At 38.1% G+C, this 17,027-nt stretch overlaps 1 protein-coding gene across 1 annotated transcript in view; it reads right to left on the bottom strand.

Moving 5' to 3' along the window:
* The window catches only part of HECTD2 (HECT domain E3 ubiquitin protein ligase 2), a 127,475-nt gene that overhangs the window by 81,413 nt on the left and 29,035 nt on the right, over window positions 1-17,027 (bottom strand). The window contains exon 3 of the mRNA XM_069099217.1: window positions 3,982-4,108. Within this exon, the coding sequence (XP_068955318.1) occupies window positions 3,982-4,108 (127 nt within the window). The remainder of the gene's footprint in view (window positions 1-3,981; window positions 4,109-17,027) is intronic.

The following is a 17,027-nucleotide window of genomic DNA, read 5'->3' as shown; positions in this document are numbered from 1 at the left end:
CTCTCTCTCTCTCTCTCTCTCTCTCTCTCTCTCTCTCTCTGGAGGGCAATTGGGGTTAAGTGACTTACCCAAGGTCACATGGCTAGTTTTTGTGTTAAGTGTCTGAGGTCTGATTTGAACTCAGGTCCTCCTGACTCCAGGGTTGGTGCTTTATTCACTGCGCCACCCAGCTGCCCCTACATTATAGTTTTCAATAAATATTCCCCATTCATTACCAATAACAGTATTAGTCATAGGAGTACTACTGGATCAAGGTAGTAGTACATTGAAATACTGTTGTTTTTTTTACTAGCAAGATGATGTAGTGTATTTTCACCAATACTTTTTAGCTCAGGTTCAGTGCTAGAATTTTAATTCATAATACTCCCATTGCACAGCAATAAATTGTATAAATAAATGTGTTATTTAATAGCATAAATATCTCATTGTTATTTTTTCTTGCTCTGAATTCCTACAGAATAACAACCATTTGGCACTTATCTATTAGTTAATATTAAATATTAAATAATAAAATTAATTATCTTCCCATGTATATATAGCTTATCTCAACTAGACTTCCTTCAATAGATAACTTCCTTCAGGGCAAAGACCATGTAACATTTCTTTATATGCCCACTGTATCTAACCTATGAAGAAGCTGAGTCCTGTAAGTATAAAACACCTGCTAGGCCTCCAAGGAATGGCAATATGGTTCCCTAGGTGCTGTGGTCAGAGATCACCCAACACAAGTCAGAGGATGAGATGCTTAGTGGTGACTGGTGACTCTCCAATGGCTGCAGGTGAGTGGGGGCAGAAATTTGTCAACCTGATAATAGCAACAGATAGCTATGTTTTTTTTTATGCAGCATATACCTAAAATATAATGGAGAACCATTCCCACCTACCTACCCTCAAAGGCTTGACAACTCTGATGCTTACAGTCCACTTCTGGTAATTAAGGTGGACATAAATGATGCTACCAAAAGGATTTTAGAAAGCATTTCTAAGGATTGTGAAGTCATGGGTACATGGTAGGCCTAAGGTCAACAGTGAAGGTGGCACAGGCTGACTACATGGTATTTCAGAGCCTTTAACCCTCTGTGCCTTCTGGATTTGCCTCAGGAAACTGGATTTTCCAGTCATAGCCCTGGGGGAAATGTTCCTTTATGGGCTAATTACAATCCTGGAAGTATTTGGTTATAGTGTTTTCTGTAATAAGTACAAATATTTCTTTCTAAAAAAATTTTAACTTTTAAAAAATGATATGGAATATCTTATACTTCGCATATTTTAGGAAATGATAGTTCTTTAGTAGGATCTTATCTGAGATTTGAACATTCAGTGTGGTGAATACAGGAAGCCAGAACTAAAGGAGCTGGCTTCAACCTGACAATGGCTAGTTTGAATAGACTAGGTCTTAAACATGAAGTATAATTTAACCTTGGGTCATTTTCAAAGTAATTCTGGGTATGGGACAAGTTCTAGGACTTCTGTAAAGATGGTGTCCATTAGAAGAGAACAGGAGCAACCTTATACTAAAAGAGGCTATAACAGGACATACTCAAGAGCAGAGGAATGTGCCAGACTATGTGCCGGACACTGTGTTAAGCACTGGGAATACAAAAAGTAATTTAGCTTTGGGTTTTCATATTTTGCATCTCAAATTCTGTCATCTAAATTCATCTCTGTTCTTGATGACCCATTATCAATAAACAGGGTGTGCCGAGGATGGGCCAAATTTCTCTTTACTTGACCTGAGCCCTGGGATGAGGCAGGCATGGTCATACAAATTACACACATGGCAATTATTCTGGAAAAACAAGAACAAGGTATAAGAACCAGCATGTCATCTCTGACTCCTCACACTCTCTCACTCCCCATATGTAATCTGTTGTCAAGGCCTGCCGATTTCACCTTTGTAACATCTCCCCTCTTTCTCTCCCCTGATACTGCTACCACTCTATGCAGGCCCTCATCACACAGGTAGTAAACATCAGAGGTCAGACTTAAATCTAGGTCCTCTTACTCCAGAACTAGTGCTCTTGCCTGCCTGGCAGAATGAGAAAATGTACAGCAGGTCAGTCTGCCTTGGTAAGGAGCAGCTATGCTGGGAAGAGTAAGAAAGTCTACCCCACCAGAGGAGCAGGTATGTGCTCCTGAAGCACAGTCAATAACCCCAACCAACCAAATTCCCATCTGAGGGAGGAAGTGGAGGTGGGTAAATGCAATAGGCAGAGGACACAGCAGTGGGGTAAGAGGGGTTCTCCATGAAGGACCCTTAGTGTGGCCAAATGAGGGAGGCAGGGACAATCATGCATCTCAGAGCTAGACCTCCAATCTGGGGATGAAGCATACATTCCCAGATATCAACCTCTTCCTCCCCCCCAATGCACATACAAAACTCCATCCTGGTGCCTCTGAACTCTGGCTCTTCAAGGTGATGTCGAAGTCTTTAAATGTGGTCTTGACAGGTCATGTGCACAACAGTGAAGTATATTTTATACGTTTATTCTCCAACAACAAACTAGAAAACAGGAGTCCCCAGCCTAGGCAGACTGCCTTATAACCATTTTCTCACCCTTATTTGATTTGGTGTATTTTAAGAGGCAGGGGTAGGAATATTTGTGTTGCAAGTCTCAAGTCACACTTTTAGCTCCAAGCCTCCCAGAAAAATCCCCTATCAAAAGGTCACTGTTCTAACTACTGAACAATTTTCATGCTGCTGGTCATTTAGTATTTATCATATACCGCCTTGAAGCATGACTGTTCATGAATATATATCATTTCCTCCACAAGCTTATAAACTTATTAAGAGTAATCAATTTATCAATCAACAAACATGTATTAATTGCCTATGCCAGGAACTGTCCTAGGTACTGGGGCTACATGTACAAAAGCAGGGTGGTTATTGCTCTCAAGAAGCTTGCATGCTTCTGGAGGCAAATATTCATAGCTACATGAACACCAATGGGGGAGAAGGGGCAACAAGTAAGGGGGTCAAGGCATTGACTCTGTCTTACTCTTCACTGAATCTCACGCAGATAGAACCCTGAACAAAACTGGGCCTCAATCAATATGTGTGGGTGGGCAGGGAAAAAAAATAGGATAAAAAGGGCAACTTCATTCAGTGTTATGTGGAAGGCACTAAGGGACAAATGCCTTGGGCTCAAGCACTAGGTCTCTGTAACCTAAGTCAAAATTTTTAAATTCTCAGTAGATGAGCCTCACTGCCCTCAGCCATCTAGTGAGGGGCTGGACTAGCCACTGTCCGATATCTATTCCAGCTCAAAAGGCTATGATTCTCTCTGATTCACTCAGTTATTCTTTGTCAATCTTCCCAAGGAAATATTTCTGGCAAAGTGAATAAAAACAAAAGCAGAGGAAAGGGAAGGAAACCTCAGAGTAACGAGATATAATGTTAGCCTGCCAGCCTCAATGGTTTTCTTGTATTTCACTTCTTGCTACTGGCCCTCCTGGCACCAACTCTGTAACACACTAATTTTTAATAGGGTAGAAAGCCTCTATGACTACAGAAGTTATATTACTACTGTGAGTCAGAGCTGCAACTTTGAAATTTGGGCCTAATGCGTATGAACTTCTCTAGGAAAGAGAATTCTGGTAGGCTAGAGAGATCACTCCTACATGGCTACACACTTAATTTGTTCTGATGCTGTGACCTAGATAGTTGGGGAGGGTGGAATCAGGGGCTAGAATGTAAGAAGGCAGTGGCAATAATAGCAACAATATATAACTATCTATATATAAAACTATATATATATATATATATATATATATGTGTGTGTGTGTGTGTGTGTGTATGTATGTAACAATATATCTTCTTGCCTAGAAAATTCCATGGTGTCTAAAGAATATGAATCTGCTGTTAATTGCATGTCTCTTTTAAGTTAAAAAAATATTTTCAAAAGGTCAGAGAAAATATGATTAATACTCATAGAATGGCCACAGTTCCAGAATGTTAGAACAAAAGTTGTTTTATTTTACCATTCTTGACGTTTGGTGTAACAAGTTGTGTGGGTGAACTCTTTTCAGCCACTTCTTTCTTCTGGCTAGCAGTTGAAATGAAACTGCTGAAAGTAGAAAGCTGGCCTTTGGCTCCTCTCTCCACCGCCTGGAAATAGGAAGGCAGTCATTGTAGCAAACTGTTTTTTTCAATATGCTTAAATATCTGCCACTTTAAATAATATTTCCATGAACAGCATCACAGAGATATTTACAACAGGTTTCTTAATTTGAAACACTATATATATATATGCATATTTCTGATGTTATATGTTCAAAGTACTGAATTTTTGCTAGAAGCAAATTATTTCAAGTTGGGTGATATAATGACAATCTTCATTAATACTGCCCAATTAAGAATCAATTATCAACATTTTGGAAAAGATATCTGAGAACTTTGCAAATGACAAGTTAGAGTGATCACTAATTTGCACCAACAAGGTGCTATTTTAGGAAGCTCTCAAAGGGCACCCCTATCTCACACATACATTTTGGGACCAGAACTGTAACTTCAGTAAGGAAACTCCCTCCCACCAATGCAGATCAGCACTAACCGTACACCTTTTAATCTGAGAATTGTCTGAAGTACTGAGACAGGTGAAATGACTGCCCAGTGTCACATAAACAGTGTGTGTTTGAGGTGGAGGACCTTGAACCCAGGTCCTGAGTTAGAGACTAGCTCTTTGTCCACTATGAAATAGCTATCTCTCACATTATTATTACTGTTAATATAAAGTCCATAGGTTCCCAAAGTTGGTGATAACGCCCTCTGGGGGGCCTTGGAATGATCCAGGGGGACAACAGCAGCCTTGGATGCAATTGAGTGGTGTTGAATGAAAATAAGGGAGTAGTAGAAGTATAAAAAAGAAGAGAAGAAAATTTTGAAAAACCATTTGTATATGTTTTTCATCTCTTGTGTAATAGAGGTAAAGTCATAGCAATTACATTATTTCCCAAATAAACACACAAAACACAAGTTATAATCAATCAGTGTTCAAGTCTACTGACAAGGTCTTAAAAAGCAAGTGCTGGCAGGTGAGCATGTCATGCATTGTTGGGAAGTACAGCATGCATTGGCAGGAATATGTGAGTGTAATGACTTGTTACAATACAATACTACTATATGGTTATAAGATGCAATATTGCATCATCAAAATTTAAGTGCAGGAAAACCCCCACAAATTTATAATAAATCTGAGATGCATCATTTTTTGAAAAATAAATTTTTTTGAAATAAGGCAAATTTTTAAAAAACCATTAAAGGGTTAAAGAAAGTAGTTCCTTAAAGAAATTAGTAGAAAGGTTAAAGAAAGTGGACACTGAATAATTTCTTTTTGAAAGGGGATGGTAGGCCAAATAAGTTTGGGAACCTCTGAAATATTTGGATGGTGCTCTGTCAATCAAAATTTACGGCCAGAAAGAGTCCTATTATGTCATCTTCAGTTCAACTCTCTAGTTTTATAAAAGGTTATTATAAAGGCTGATGTCTCTTAAAAGGTTTTGGATTATAAGGCAAACTCTCTCAGAATGAGTGAGAATTCCTCTTGGGTACAAGTACAGCTGTACTTTGAGTCACTGTTGTCGTTTTTCCTTCATTTTTGAGGACCAATGACATCACTGGGTGATTTCTTGACTTGTGGATGAATTGAATTTAATTCAGGCAGAGTTGCACAAGTCCTCAGCCTCACTTTCTCTTCCAGAGTCATCAAAGTCCAGTGGCAAGACAAAGGTCAGGACTGCTGCTGGCCTGGGATGCTGTGGACGACCTTAGGGTCTGACCAAGCTCGGAGCGTTCCACTTCTTCAGTTGCCTTCATGGCCATTGGAACAAATGGTTCTCATTTGCCCATTATGCCAAGGGCAAGTCTTCCCATACTTGGGTTCTTGGGGTAGACACTCACCAACAGGTCTGAGGCCCCTCAGTTACCCTCAACCCGGTTTAGCCTGTTCGTTGAGAGTGTTTACTTGGGTGTGGCCAGCGTGTATACTACAGCTTCTTGGAGACAGGTGAGAGTTGAATGTCTGGTAGATACCAAGGTGGATGAGCAGTCCTGAAAATGGTTCAGCAAACCCTCCCACCAGAGGTGCTAGTCCTCCCTGAACACTCTGGAAGGTCATACCTAGTTAGTCTACCTAATGTTAATAACTGAGAGTAACATACACATAACATAAAATCTAGTCACTAATGCATTTTATCATATATAATTCACTATGAAAGTAACAGTGGATATTTGACTTACCTCTAACTTCTGAACAAAGGGATGTATAAGTGATGAAACTGAGCTCTGAGATTATTCTCCTGGCCATTTATGTTATAGCTCAGCCACTTCTAAACATCTCTCATTCTGTCTCTCTGTCAGAAACCCCCTTCTTATTATCCTTGGTCAAGGCACAGTTTGATTAGCTTGCTACTGTTGCTATCAGCTTCCTAAACTTACTCAAAAAGACTCCTTCCAACAAAAGAATGTTACATTTGCCGCAGCAATTTTATCATGGTCTTTCATTTGCATGAAAACTAATTAATGGGTCCAGTCTGAACCTGTTAATCCTTTGTTCATCAGAGACTTCCAAGAGTGACTGAACTTTGTTTTCTCTTTCCTGGACACATTAAAACCCACCTGAACAAATGAATTAGTTATTGAACCATCTCAACAAAGGTTCCTTTCTAATGGTGATTTCTTTATACCTTAATATTGAATCTTTGATTCAGAGTCTGGCATTTTGCTTACATTCTATAGCTACCTCATAAAACAGACTTTCTCAAAGCTGAAGGGAAAGTAGCCCAATGATTGACCTCCAGAACAGTAACCCACATTTAGGCGTAACTCTACAGAAATCTCTTATCTCTTGGCTTGGATACATGCCTCACTCCCATTTGTGATTTGAGCACGGACCTTATACTCATCTCTGTCATAGATGCTGCCTATGTGTGCTGACCAACCTCATTCTTTCTTCCCCAGTGATCATTCTGATGATAAGCCCCATTAGACTGAAAGCACTTCTTTTCACTTGATAACACACTGTGGGCAAACCAGGTAAATCCAGGTGTTACCTTTTATAATCACTAGTTCCTAGGAATTGGATTTCAAGGAACTTATACATGGCAACAATTTCCCTAATCAAATCAATTCTGTAGTCCCACAGAGTTTGTTATAATGGAATTTAAACACAGTGTTTTAGTTCCTAGTAATAATAATACAATATGTAGTATTACTAGCTGGACAAGGGGGGAAATTAAATTCTAGGCTTATGCCTGTTCATGAGGAATCATTTATATAAGAGGAAATAACTAAGAAGGGAAATAGAGAAATTACTGGCATAAAAACAAGTCTTGAAACTAGAAAAAGAATGAACAGTAACAGATTGGTACAAAGAATCAATTAAAATGTAGAAGAAAAAAATTTTATTTGTAAATTTAAAAAATTTTAAACTTAAAAAATAAGAAAAGAAAAAAGAAACAAATTTAAATATTGAAAATAATACACAAGAAAAAAGTATTGTCACATGCACAGAAGAATGAGAGAGGATTCAAAATACACAGCAATAAATTTACATTTCAAGAAAGCCTACATAATAAATATTAGGCATTGTGTTGAGAGCTGTCCATCTTTTCTTTTCCTCCTTGTAAGTTTTCTTTTATTCTCTGGTCTACATTTTTACTTTATTCTTTTTAAACTCTTCTTCCCTGCTCCCCCACAAGCTACAATTAAGTGCGGATATATGTGTGTATGTGTACATACACACATGTGCCTATACATATATGCATACATACATAGACATACACAAAAATATATATAAACACATACCCCATATATATTATACTTACACATATATATATACTTAGATATTGATAAACAGTCATATATAGACATACATTCATAATGCATCTATGTAAGACTGTACTATACTGTACTATACTTATTTACCCTGTTTCTCTGAGGGTGTATAACCTCTTCCTTTATAAGTCTAAGTCTTTCCATACTTTTCCAAGGCCACTAACTTGTCATTTCCAATACCACAGCAAGATTCCTACCTTACACTCTCTAGCTGTTTTAAATAGTCCAAAACAATATTGATAAATATAGCTGACACAGTATAATTTCCCTATTTTTCTCTTTTGATTAAATCTATTTTAGCCTTAACTTTGTCTGAGATCATGATCACCACCCCCACTACTTTTTCCATAACAAATTCTACTTCTGATCTTTATTTATGTTTCTGCGTATCTCTTATTTCCTATCCCTCCTGACTCCTCTACTTGACTTCTACCTGCTACCTTGCCCTCCTATTACTTAACCTACTCCCCCTCCAAGGATCCCTCCCATTCTCATTAATCTAAACACTCTTCTATACCTCCCCTTTGAATTCACTCTTCTGTCTAAAGATCCCTCCCTCACCTTTTCCTCCCTCTCTATCCCCTTAGCATTTTATTTCTTTCTGAATTTAGAAGACTTTTATACTCTCCTAGATATATATATATATATGTATATATATATACACATATGTATATATATGTATGTATTGTTTCTTCTTTTTTTTCTTTTTGGAGGGGGGAAGGCAGGGCATTTGGGGTTAAGTGACTTGCCCAAGGTCACATGGCTAGTAAATGTTAAGTGTCTGAGGTCACATTTGAACTCAGGTCCTCCTGACTCCAGGGCTGGTGCTCTATTCACTTTCCAACTAACTGCCCTATATTGTTTCCTCTTGAACCCATTCTTGACGAAAGTAGGTTTCCAGTCCTCCTCCCCAATCTAGTTCCTTTGTGTTGGTTCTTCCTCTCACACCTCATTTGTATAAGATAATTACTATTTTTAGCTGTTCCTAAATGGTTCTACTTTTAAAAATCATATCACATTCAGGCTACCCCAAACTTTCTTATGAACTACCCAATTATTAATAACAACCTTAGGCATACATTTATATACATAAAAGGTAAAAAGTCTGTCCTTACTGAATTCTTTGTAATTAGTCATTGGTATGTGCCTTATATTTCTCTTGGCTCTTGTATGTCAAATCTTCTATTAAGTTCTGTTTCTTTTTTTATTTAACAAAGTCCTAAAAGTCTGACAATTAATTACATTTCCATTTTTTTTTTCATTCAAGATTATGCTTAGGGGAGGCTAGGCAGCACAGTGAGTAGAGCGCTGGCCCCGGACTCAGGAGGATCCGAGTTCGGTTCCAGCCTCAGACACTTAACACACACACACACACACACACACACACACACACACACACACACACAAAACTAGCTGTGTAACCTTGGGCAAGTTACTTAACCCCAATTGCTCTCCAAAAAGGCAAAAAAAAAAAAGATTATGCTTAGCTTTGCTGGGTATGATATTTTTGGCCAGAACCTCACTTCTTTTAATATATAGTGTTCCAAGTCCTGTGGTCTTTTTCATGTCACTGCCACTAGATCTTGTGTGATTTTAATTGTGGTACCACCTTATTTAAATTGTTTTTTTCTTGTTGCTCATAATATTTTATCCTTGAGCTGGGGTTTTTGGAATTTGACTATGACATTCCTATGGGTTTTCATTGTAGGATCTCTTTCAGGTGATGATTGGTGAATTTTTTTTTAATATTTCTACTTTCCCTTCTTGTTCTAATGCTTCGGAACAATTTTCTCGAATTATTTCTTGTATTATTATATCAAGATTCTTTTTTTAATCATAGTATTCAGGTATAGTCTGATGTAGAAGAAAATGTATATGTGTGTGTGTGTGTATACTATATTATTCTTTACAGAGTAGAATGAACTAAGAATGTTTCTTTTTTTTTTTTTTTTTGGTCTTTTTGGAGGGTGGAAGGAAGGACAATTGGGGTTAAGTGGCTTGCCCAAGGTCACACAGGTAGTAAGTGTTAAATGTCTGAGTCCAAATTTGAACTCAGGTCCTGCTGACTCCAGGGCCAGTGCTCTATTTACTGTGCCACTTAGCTGCCCCTAAGAATGTTTCTAAACTAGTTTAGGTGAATTACATGTAACTAGTTTCTAAACTAGCTATAGTGTTCTGAAGTCTCAGGTCTTCTGTCTTACCATCTCTTACTGTCTCGAGGTCAATATTTTGAAAATGATTTATGAATACAGTGAAATATAGTGAAGGGGAGATCGGGCTGCTTATATACTGATTCAGGGCATGATTTTTTTTTTTAAAGCAATCAGGTTAAGTAACTTGCTCAAGGTTACACGGCCAGTTATTTCTGGGTGTGGTGCTGAGTATCTGAGCCTGGGATTCGATCCAGGTCATCCTGACACTGGAGCCGGTGCTCTTACTCGCTGTGCTACCTGGCTGCCCCCAGGGCATGATTTTTAAAGGTAAAAATATCAGCATTTTTGTACTGGAGGGAATGCAGTACAAAAACCAGCAGTTACTGGTTTTTAATAAAGGCAGGGATGTGGAAAAGAGACAGAGGCTAATGACCCTGCCACCTTCATCTAGACTTTTATACTTGGCCCTTAGGTTCCTCTAGATGGCCAAGCAAAGAGGATCATGGGAAAAAGGGAAATTTCATTGTCCCAGCTCACACATAGCCATTGAATAAGTCTCCCTTGCCAGGGCTTATGAATTGCTGCATCACAGCAATCCCCAGCAGAAAGCAACAAACAGATGGCCCTGAAAAGACTGCCACTAGCAATGACAGCCAGAGGAGTAGCTCAGAAACCCTGAGATCAATGCTCAAATACTTTCCTTCTCTCTTTGGAAAGTCAAAGCTCTGAATTTTTGAGGCTGGTGTTACTCTCAAGGGAGGCCGTCAGCCTGGCATTATCTTACACATCTCTTTTCTATGCTAGAGGTTATATTCTGGGATCATGCTTGCAGAGATATTCCCCTTTTTGAAATGGGAGGTAAGGGTTTAACAACATTGACCAAGACATGAATGGGTGAAGACTTCTCCAAGACATGGAGATTATCTACTGATGGGTTCTGGGTTAGGGCCTGTTCATAAACATAAGCTTTCTTCCTTCCTCTCTCCCCTTCCCACCTCCCACCCCCATGAGAACCCAGGTCTGCTTTGCTACACTCTGGTCTGTCTTCTGAACAGAAAAATGTCAAGAAAAATTGAAAGTAATGTTATTTCACTCTTATAGAACAGAATAGACAAGTAGCTTTTCTACAAGATTGTGTTCTAAATGATCTTAGGGGCATGTCCATACTCTAACCAAATGATCTTTTAAAAAACATTAATGAATTTTTAGTTTTCAACATTCACTTTTATAACACTTTCTTTCTCCCTCCTTTCCCCTTCTTGAGAAACAACAAGCAATCTGATACAGGCTATAGATGTATAATAATATTAAACATATTTCTACACTAATCATGTTGTGAAATAAGAATCAGAACAAAAGGGAAAAACCACAAGAAAGAAAAAAAAACAAAAAAAGAGAAAATAGTGTGCTTCAATCTGCATGTAGATTTCATAGCTCTTTTTCTGGATGTGGATAGCATTTTCCATTATGAGTCTTCTGGAATTGTCTTAGATCATTGAATTCCTGAGAAGAGCTAAGTCAATGTTGCTGTTACTGTGTCCAATGTTCTCCTGGTTCTACTCACCTCACTCAGCATCAGTTAATGAAAGTCTCTACAGACTAACCAAATGAGCTTAAACCTCATCTAACTAGGAAGAGCCAAAGGGTGGCTCCAACAAACCTAATTGATTCTGGGCAGCCTCAGTCTCTGGGACCTAATCTGGAGTTGTCTTTGTCCTCTTAACAAGGTACCAAATGGGCATGTCTACACTCTACAGGAAGAGGTTTTTCGAAAAATTTAAAGATGCCACCTATAAGTTTATCAAATTGACTGACTGGAGAACTTCCCTGATTAACCTCCTTACATTCACATCAAGTATAAATCTCCTTCCTGCAATTTTCATGAACTGCTCCTAGTTCTCTTCAAAAATAGCAAACATTGAAGCAAAGGAGGAAGAGAAAGGGAATATAATTTACTCAGAGTAAAAAAGCAATCAAATACTGGAGCTGGACACAGCTTTTTAATGTATTCTGATTCATAGGACTAAGCAATGAGTAGTGAAAAAAATGTCTATACAGCATTTCCTTGGAGAAGATAAGTTGCAAGGGCATAGATGATGATGATGTATTTCTGCCCAGCACATATGATGAGACTCAACAGTGTTTTATGCAGTTACACTGATTCTATCATAACTCCAACTTCTTACCTATCTTTAAAGTAGGTGGCAGGTCTCTATATTGATCAAAGAACCACACCTGAGTAGAGATGATACTCTATGGAAGTTTATGATCTAAGTGAAAGTGTAGAGAGAAAAGAGTGCATAACTGAGGATAGAGTATTGTGGTGGACAGAGCACTGGACTTGGAATCAGGAAGACCTAGGTTCAAACCCCATCCAGGCACCTCCTTAGTAGCTATATAACCCTGGGTAAATCATTTAAGCTTTCTGTGCCTCGGTTTACTCATCTGTAAAATGACAAGAGTTAATCTGATGGCCTCTAAGGTCCCTACCAACTCCAAATCCATGACTTATTGACATGAGATGGAAAATAAACAGACAGGTGGGAAGAGAACCACGAGAAAGTGTTACAAAACCCAGAGAGCCATGCATATCTAGCAGAAGGCCACCAACAGTGTCAAGTTCTATAAAAAGAATAAGAGGAAGATTGAGAACTTCTCCCGTATTTCCACTCCCCACATCTCAAGGGAGGAATTACACCCAGGAATTGATTACAACTGGTTTCACAGGACAAGAAAACAAAAAAAGCCCAACAAGATAAAGGACTTATGAATTTAAATTGAAGAATGTTAATCCCCATCACTCACTCAGCATCCCTCCCCTAAGAGCCCCCATGCTGAGGTAGGGCACACAAACTTATCTCACTGGCTTGGGTTGAGATCTACTTAAGGATTTACCTCATACTAGTCTTTCCTGGCACTTCCCAGCCATGACTTTCCCCCAGCAACCTGTTGCAACAAGCAGTAGACCCCAGCTCTGCTCAGTCATATGCAGAAAAGGCAAAAATATTTGAGAGTGGAACTCTGCTCTGCCTGAGATGATCCCTCAGGAAGCCTAGATTGGTAGAAATTTTGCCCTAACTCTCACTCAACTCTTTCCCAAAGCCTACAAAAAGTGCAAGACACTTACTAAGCCCAACCAGAGAACTCAAGAATGGAGGGAACTGGAATAGGTTGCCAATATCCTGAGATGCATCAAGACTAAAAAAAAAAAAGGGGGGGGGACTGGAATCCACTTGGGGCAAGGGCCAAGGCCAGTGAAAATTAATTCCCTCAAAGGGAAAGGAATTTGAGATAGTTTTGAGGTCCAGTCCCCAGAAGTTAACCAAAAATCAAAGGAGAAGTCAGAAAGTTAGTGACAGGGAAATACAAGGAAAAAAGACTAAAATCACCAATGATCTTTGGAGGAAGAAAATTCAATTAAAAACATAGTGTACAACCAGATAAATTAACAAAGAAGATACTAAAATTAGAAGAGGAGATGAGTTTCAAGGCACTTGAAACATTATAGATAGACATCTCTAGATAAATATTACAAAACAAAGGAAAGTGAAATTAAACCAATACCTGATGAAACATAGAACCCTTTGGATTCCCTAGAAAACATGGAACCAAAGCAGGATGTTCCTGAAAGATTCAAGAGAAAAATCTGAATCTTGAGAGGTTAGAATGGAACCAAATGGCAAGATTTTTAGCTTGCAGAGCAAAAATAATTAGCAGCCAGAAAAAATTTGACTCCATAGTGCCAAGTTTCTCTAAAAAGCCAAAGAGAGAACATCAAGCTGGAAGTATAAATATATTGAAGTGAAAGACAATCTGGAAGAAGAGAAGCAAAAATGCAATAACATTTAAAAATAATGTTCACATAAAACAAAACATTCATATAAAAGACAAGAAACATAGAGACAACTTAATGATCATAGGCCTTCCTGGAGAATATTGATGTTCAATAAAACCTGAACATCATAGCACAAGAAATAATAAGAAGAAAACTGTTCAAAACTACTGAATACAATAAATAAAATACCTATCAAAAGAATCCACAGATCACTGCACTGTCCAAAGTGTACAGTGGTTAAATTTCATAATCACAATGACAAACAACAATTGCTTGCAAGCCACAGGAGAAAGACATTAAAATAAAAGAATGGGAGTAATATAAGTAATACGAGATTATTCCACACTCATTAGACACTAAAGCTGGCAATGGAATCATATATTCTGAAAAACAAAAGAGCTTAAGATGAAGTCTAAAATGATATAACTTGCAAACCTGATCCTCATCATCAAGGAAAAAAGATTGATGTTCAATATAACAGAGACATTTGAAGCATTCTTGGGGGGGGGGATGTGCATAGATTATTTTGACTTATAAATATTGTAATCAACAGAAGCAAAAGAAAGTATACAACTACAACTACTAAGGAAAGCATAAGTAATAAACAAAAGCTCCAACTCCAGAGATTGAAAAAAACTAAAAAGAGAAAGACATGTATTAGATTAAAAAATGATAACAGACTGGACAGTAAGAGATTTCTTTCTAAAAGTAAGCAACAGGATAAAGAAGAAAGCAGAATCTAAAGAAACAGAAGTTACAAAGAAGGACCAAGCCCAAAACACCATATTCTACCCCTATCAGTGAATCAATGTATTTTGTGGGATTAAATGGCAGAATGGAAGGGTGTATAAAAAGGAACGGGGTGGGGCGGAGGATGGAGGGGAGTGTGTGATGTACCCTTAACTAGTTCAAGATAAACAATAAAGGAAATATAACTCCTTTAATTTCTCAGCAAGAGGAGGATGCAAAGGGAGGAACTGAAACAAGGTGAAAGAAACAGGGAGATCTTTATTCAGTGGGAGCTGGGCCTCATTGAAGAATACTCCCAGAAAGAGAGAGATAGATATATCTTGTAATGGGAGACGGAGCCTTTACAATGAATCTATGTTGCAGGGGATAGTTATACAAAGAGACCGCTTTCTCAGAGATAAAGTTGTGCTTCCATGGACACACCCTGCTGGTCACACCCTGCCTCAAGAGTAGGGAAATCAGAACTCTCTGGGGAAAACTAGCACCCATACAATAAGAGTTTTGGACTCACAGCATGGCAAATGGAAAAGAAAGTGACCATGGGGAAAAGCAGGAGTGAGAAATGGACAACGTAATTTGGGACACAGGGAAATTTCTAGTATGGGGCAATGCTTCTCTCTTTACTATCTCCCTCTGGAATTCATACCTCGAAGAATGAGTCATGACCAAAAAAAGCAAAATCAAAAACGGAGGGTGGAGAGGTGGATAAGCAAGAACTACAAGGCAATAATATAGGAATCTGTTGTAAAAGAAAATTCAGATGTGGTACTTTAGGACCCCTAACTCCATGAATGAGACAAAGAGATTATAGAAGGAATAAGCAAGTATACAGATAATGAATTAAAGAATAAAAATTTTGAATAGACATAAAGGAAGAGAATTAATGAAGAGGACAAGGTAAAGAAATCCTTAGAAAAAGGAACAGAAAACAACTAAGATAGAGGATTAGAAGGAAGCAATGCAGCCCAGTCCCCCCCAACAATTATGCAAAGATCTCACATAAACACCAGACTAAGTAGAGATCAGAAATCTAAGAAGCTACAATGGTTAATCTTTCTAGTACAAGTTCATACATTTGACCAACATACAAGTGACAAGGAAGGAGTTGTGAAATAGAAGTAAGTCCAAATCACGGATCCAGACCACAGGAGCAAAAAAGGGTGACTGTGGTTTTAGATTCAATCCTGGATGAAGAAAAGGGGCTCAGCATTGACTGTCACAAAAGAGTTTCAGTGCTATCTATCTGATCTTTCAGAGGAGGAATATGGGACTCAAAACTTAGCCTATGAGAAAAAGAGTAGCAGCTCTGTTCCTCTAACCTGAGATAGGGGACCTCACACTCAGCCCTGGGCAAAGAATAGGGCCTTAGCACAGACACTCCAATCCCAAGAAGGGGAATCTAAGACTAAATTTCCAGAGCAGAGGCCACTGTGCTTTCACTCTATCCAGTGGAAGTAATCACTTCCTTCTACACCATTATCCTTCCCAGAGGAAGCTGGGAACCAGACATCTCTCTGGCATAGAAGAAGGCTTTGGCTTGGTCTCTCCCACGGAAAGGGGATCATGGAGCATAGTCAAAGAACATTGCCATAACACTCTCTGAATCCAGAAGCAAGACAAGAGATAAGATAGAACACACCAGTATACTTCCAGGACAGAACTGTACAAAGCTTAGCCCTAGCACAAAGTCCCACTCTGGATAACAAGGTTGGGGAAAAAGTAAACAAAAGAAGATAAAGAGGCATTATGATGCTAGGGAGGTCCAAGACACAAACCCAGAAGAGGAAAAGAGTTAAAAAAAAAACTACAAGCAAAGCCTCAATGAAAAACGCAACTTGGACATAAATTCAATTAGATTTCCCAGAAAAAATTATAATTTTAAAATGATATAAAAGATTACCTAAACTAATTTATATATTCAGTGTCATCCCAATTAAATTACCAAATAATTATTTTACTGAATTAGAAAAAAATAATAACAAAACTCATTTGGAAGAACAAAAAAAATCAAGAATATCAAAGGAACTAATAAAAAATTGAAAGGAAGGAGGGATAGCAGTACCAGATATTAAACTATATTATAAGGTGTAATTATCAAAACTATCAGGTATTAAGAAATAGAAAGATCAGTGGAACAGAATAGACATATAATTTACAGCAGCAAATGAATATAGTAACCTTTCTATTTGACTTAAGTGTAAAGACTTAAGTTTTGGGGTTAAGAATTCGTTATTTGGTACAAATTGTTGGAAAAACCGGAGAGCAGTCTGACAGAAACTGGGCATAGACAAATATCTTACACCATCTACCAAGGTAAGGTCAAAATGGATACATGACCTAGATATAAAGAGAGATATTTCCAGAAAAACTGAAGAACATGGAACATATTACTTATCAGACTTATGGATAGGCAAAGAATTTATGAGCAAACAAAAGAGAGAAGTGTGAGGTGTAA

The sequence above is a fragment of the Petaurus breviceps genome, unplaced genomic scaffold (genome assembly GCF_028583685.1).
Source record: "Petaurus breviceps papuanus isolate PSGF00001 unplaced genomic scaffold, PetGlider_PUasm1.0 37, whole genome shotgun sequence".
NCBI lineage: Eukaryota > Metazoa > Chordata > Mammalia > Diprotodontia > Petauridae > Petaurus > Petaurus breviceps.
The sequence above is the reverse complement of the archived record's forward strand: the minus strand, read 5'-3'. Positions and strand labels throughout refer to the sequence as shown.